This window comes from Vigna umbellata, chromosome 2 (assembly GCF_029865625.1).
Source record: "Vigna umbellata cultivar VRB3 chromosome 2, Vumbellata_1.0, whole genome shotgun sequence".
Lineage (NCBI taxonomy): Eukaryota > Viridiplantae > Streptophyta > Magnoliopsida > Fabales > Fabaceae > Vigna > Vigna umbellata.
In genome coordinates, this window is record NC_142166.1 from 9,569,991 (window position 1) to 9,574,992 (window position 5,002).

Sequence of the window (5,002 nt, forward strand, 5' to 3'; positions counted from 1 at the left end):
TGGTTCTTTTGATTATGATCTTTTGAGATAGACGTTGATGTTTAAAATTATTTTGATAAAAAAATTCATATATGACATTTCTCATAAAACCCAGTTTGATAAATTACCTAAAATAGTACAACTAATCTCCATGATAGTCAAAATATAATAAAAAAATTAAATTATCATGTCTAAATTTCTTCTAACAAAGTATATTCAATCTAAACACAACATTAGTAAGACTAACTTATAAATAAAGAATTCACACTACTTCAACTTTTTTTTTTTACTAAATATAAAGCTTACAGTCACATTTATACCTGTAACACATATTATGAAATTAAGGAAAAAAATGGTTACCAAATTAATTCCAGTATTTTAATTAAAATTTAAACTCCCCTTCCATTATCATAATTTGTAACTTAACAAAATGTTATAAATTTTTTATTAAAAATGAAATGACTTTTTTAATGTTGTAAATTGACCTTAATAATTTAAAAGTTAATTATTTGACATTATTTTGACAGTAAGATAAGATAGTTATATAAGTAAATATAAAAGATAACAAAAAATAATTAATGATAATGTCAGATTTAAAATAATTTTGGACTCTAAAATATGGTGGTTTTAACTTAAATTTAATGTGAAAGTTACGTGGCATGGAAAAAGAAAGGTGTCGAAGAAGGGTCGTGCCTGAAAATAGCAGAGAGACGAGGCACAAGTCTACTGTAACAGTAGACAATGGGAACCCAACCTCTCTGTCTCCACTGATTACCACGTGGAACTTTTCGAATTCCTCCTTGTTCACGAACTACACCCATGAATAAATCCATGATCATTCAACACATTAACTCTAACATTAACGTTAACATCAACAACAAACATAATTTTCTCTCCTTCTCTTCTCTTTCTTCTCTCTCTCTCAACTCAACCTCTTTTCTTCTTATACTCTCCCCCAGATTCTTCCTCGTTCTCTTTCTTCCATCCTCTTCTTTCTTTAAAATCACCTGCATAACAGACACTGTATGCCACCCTGCCTCCATTTGTTTTCTTCTCTCAGTTTCCTCGCAAAATTTTAGTACAGCTCTTTGCATTTTTATAAATTTGCATTTTTTCTTTCCAAGTGGGCCACCCGATTGTACTTTTGTGTCTAACGTGTTCATGCATATGTTTTCTTTCAGATAGAAACCTGTTCGTTGAGGGGTTTTTCCTTTCTCCTTTGTTTCGATGGAGGTAAAAAACAAAACAGAAAACAAAGAAAATGTTGATCAAGTTGAGTTTTTTTCTTAATTTTTATTTGAAACCATGCAACCAGGAGCCTGTTAGACTGTGAGATTCGTTTTAATTTTTGTTCTTTTTGGTGCAGAGGCGTTGCAATGAACAAGCATACACGTCCAAGAAAATAGACCTCACTCTGAAGCTTTCTCCTTGCGGTGAGAATGAGAATGCAGAAGAAAGAAAGTTGACAAGGTCATCATCAGTAGAGGGTGAGGCAAGTGGGGTCCAGTGGGACCCATATCTTGGCAGATCTTGTTCGTTGCCAGCAGAGGAGCAGAGGAGCGTGACCTTACCCTCACCTCAAGTGTTTGCCTGGGTGGCTGCTTCTGCTGTCAATGTCAATACATCATCATCACTTCCTCCACTCAAGGCACATCCAATTCCTTCTCAGGCTTCAGAGCTTCAGGGTAATAGATTTCTTTCACTCATGGCCTCTATTTTGCACATCATGCTTTCTTTCACTCAATACCTGCATATGTTATAGTGGTTTGTAACTGTGTATTCTTATGTCCTGTTTAATTTATTAACTAATGCTTCTGGTGATTGCATGGACATCTTAGAACATAATGATGTTTTGTTTGTGTTGCAGTTAAATCATTAAAAGAATAAGAAGAAACCTTTGGTTTTGAGGACTATATCTCCTCCCCTTTTTCCCTTTCTGTGTGTGCCAATTTGCTTTTCTCCCTTGATTTTTAGTTTCCTATGCCGAATAATCCACCTAGATTTCTAAAGGCAATGTATTTGTTCTTTAAGAGTTATGTTTTACTCAGTAAAATATCTCCCTCAGTGTGAGTTCTCTCCTTGAATAGATTTTCAGCAGCACAACTAAATTGCTCTTGTATAAAGTACATTGTTATTCATTGTCTGACTACACTTCACTGACGCAAATTTCTGGTTTTATAGGTAAATAATGATTATCTTTTCTTTGTATTTTATATACTAGAAATAAACAATGTATGCATGCTTGATTTGCCAGACATAATGTCACACCGTACTCCAGAGAAGTCCATTTAGATCTAGAAATTCGTTTGCTTGTGCGTCATTCGTCTGGACTATAACTTTTGTTCAAGCTGTTTCATTCAATTTATTATTTCTGTCTTCTGAAAAAGTGGTTGATTTACTTCTTTCTACATACTAGTGCATATTTCTCTTTCATTTGTTTTGTCTGCAAAGATTAACACTGGACTTAGCATTTATGACATTTACAGTTTTCTAAGATAGAATGATGCATCAAAGGTAATCTGCTTTTACTGTAAGAAAAATCATAATTTGGGATGGGGTCTTTCTTCTGTTCATTATTTCTCTATTGTTCTCATGTTACATGATGGGTGTTTTGTCTAAAGTTTCCTCTTAATGCAGCAAAAGGTCCCAAACTACCATATTCTTTCCATAGAAAACCATTTTAGAGAAAAAAGACTTGTGAGTTAAGGTTTTTCGCGTGATTACAACTATATATATACAATATAAACTGATTTTTTTCTTTTCATGTGGTAATAATGCCTGAGATATACTTCTGTCTGATTCATTTGCAAGGCTATACCTATGGTGTAACTTTCTTTTTGGATGACTAATGCAAAGCACTTCAGTATTTTTTCATCTGATCTTGCTAATCTGAAACTGAGCCTTTCTTTTATGTTTTTCATCCCAAAAGACACACTCACAGTTCTCTGATACAACATTCCATATATAGGTCTGACAGATTCAGTCAAAGGAGTTGCTTTGAAAATCCAAACTTCAACCGAGGAAGACAACAATTCCATGGCTTCCAAGAAGACAATGACCAAGAAAATTTCTGCTAGGCATGGTGAAACAAAGCTGGAGAATCAGGCAAAAAGGCATAAAGTTGGGAACTACTGCAGTCTTAAAGGTGATGTAATGGAGATCCTGGATCGGATGCCAAGTGTGAGGGCAACTGGAGATGGCCCTGATGGGAAGAGAATAGAAGGGTTTCTGTACAAGTACAGAAGTGGTGAAGTGTGTATTGTTTGTGTCTGCCATGGAAGTTTCCTCACTCCAGCTGAGTTTGTGAAGCATGCTGGGGCCAAGGAAGTGGCCAATCCCATGAAGCATATCACTGTTTTTTCTAACTCATTTTAGAGGCACAGTCATCTTTGAATATGCAGAAGAAAGTGGAACAATGGAACTTTCTTTGGGTAGTTTATTTTCCATGATTTGATTATTGAAAAATTGTGGCCTGGTTGAAAGGAAATTTCATCCAAGGTTGTCTGTACTTTTCTGAACCTCTGTCGTACGAGGTAAAGACATGGGAATTCTATGATTTAGACCAAAATTTTCTCCACTGCTTATTACTTAATTCTCTGATTCCTGGAGAGGAAAGAAACAGAGAAATGGGATGAGAAGAAAAAAGGGTTTAAAAAGAAATAACTACATTAGGAATTGGAGATTCCGCATAAGGTTTAAAAATGTTTTCAAAGATATTCAGTGATTATCTGCTAGATGAAGAAGATTTTTAAAATGATTTTTACAGATTACTTTAGTGAAAGATTGTCAATTTTACGAAAGATTTCATCGATAAAAGGTTGTTTACAAATATTTTCAATAATATTTGGTTTACAGTAGAGATTCTAGTACAAAGATTTCATCGATAAAAGGTTGTTTACAAATATTTTCAATAATATTTGGTTTACAGTAGAGATTCTAGTACAAAGATTTCATGGATAAAAGGTTGTTTACAAATATTTTCAATAATATTTGGTTTACATTAGAGATTCTAGTACGGGAATTCAATTCAAAGTTACTTTTTGTCGATGTTCTAGTAAGGGTATTCAAGATTGGATCTTTCATTTCTTAAGTATCGCAACTTAATAAGGGAAATTCAAGATTGAATCTTTCCATTTGTAAGTTTCACAAACTAACAAATTAAGGAATGAAGATAAGAATGGAGAATAATTATCAGGTTTGGTATATTGTAGGTAGTTTCTTGGATGATTCTTGTTAACTGGGCTACAGGTTGTGATGATTGTATATGGATGAAAATTAGATTTTTGATTTTTTTTTTATATTTTGTTGCAAAATATAACAGGGGAGAGAATGATGGTAGTGGATTTAGGAGTCAGAAAAGAAAACAAAAATGGTCTTCATTCTTAGCTTCTCGAGAATTTGGTTGGGTTCTTTATTTAGCTTCTTTGAGGATTTGAATATGATGGTGGCCGAAAACTTAGGTTAGGAAATGATTGGGTATGAATGTATGTTCTTCAAAGAAAGAAAAGGAAAAAGTATTCATGGAAAAGGAAGAAAGCAAGAAAGGAATGATCACTTAAAAAGAGTTTTGTTTCTTTTCTAAGTAAAAAAAATAATAATAAACATTTGGCTTTTCACTCTCGAAATTTCAAAAATAGTTTTAGGTTAGGAATTACATTTTCAATTTTACTTGGTGAGATTTCAAAATTCGATAATTTATCGAATTTTGAAATTCTATAAAAAAAAATGATGAGATTTCAAAATTTGATGAAAAAAAAAAAAGTAGAGTGTATGATTTTTTGAATTATGAAAGGTAATTTTGGATTTTTAAAATTGGATCTTAGATAAACTAAAGAGTACTCCCATGTTTTAGCTACTATTAAAAGAGAACCACTAGTATATAAGGGAAAAGATTTGTCACTTGAACATTATTAAAAAAAAAATTAAAAACTCTATAAAGGGACCAAAGCATCATTTAGGTATAAATTTTAGAAAAATTATCAAAATAGATAGATTTGAAAAAAATTAAGAAAGTGGATAAGTT

At 32.5% G+C, this 5,002-nt stretch overlaps 1 protein-coding gene across 6 annotated transcripts; it reads left to right on the top strand.

Moving 5' to 3' along the window:
• Window positions 1–849: 849 nt before the first annotated feature.
• On the top strand, window positions 850–3,547 carry LOC124845700 (uncharacterized). 6 transcript variants are annotated; one of them, XM_047322843.2, is made up of 4 exons: window positions 850–1,057; window positions 1,161–1,251; window positions 1,346–1,664; window positions 2,948–3,547. In XM_047322843.2, exons 2-4 carry the CDS (start codon window positions 1,207–1,209, stop codon window positions 3,352–3,354), a joined length of 771 nt encoding a protein of 256 aa, XP_047178799.1. In that variant the 5' UTR covers window positions 850–1,057; window positions 1,161–1,206; the 3' UTR covers window positions 3,355–3,547. The 6 variants fall into 6 exon arrangements, with proteins under 6 accessions (XP_047178799.1, XP_047178801.1, XP_087962630.1 ...); XM_047322845.2 differs by having other exon boundaries at window positions 1,161–1,212; XM_088106504.1 differs by having other exon boundaries at window positions 1,165–1,251.
• The last annotated feature ends 1,455 nt before the right edge of the window (window positions 3,548–5,002 follow it).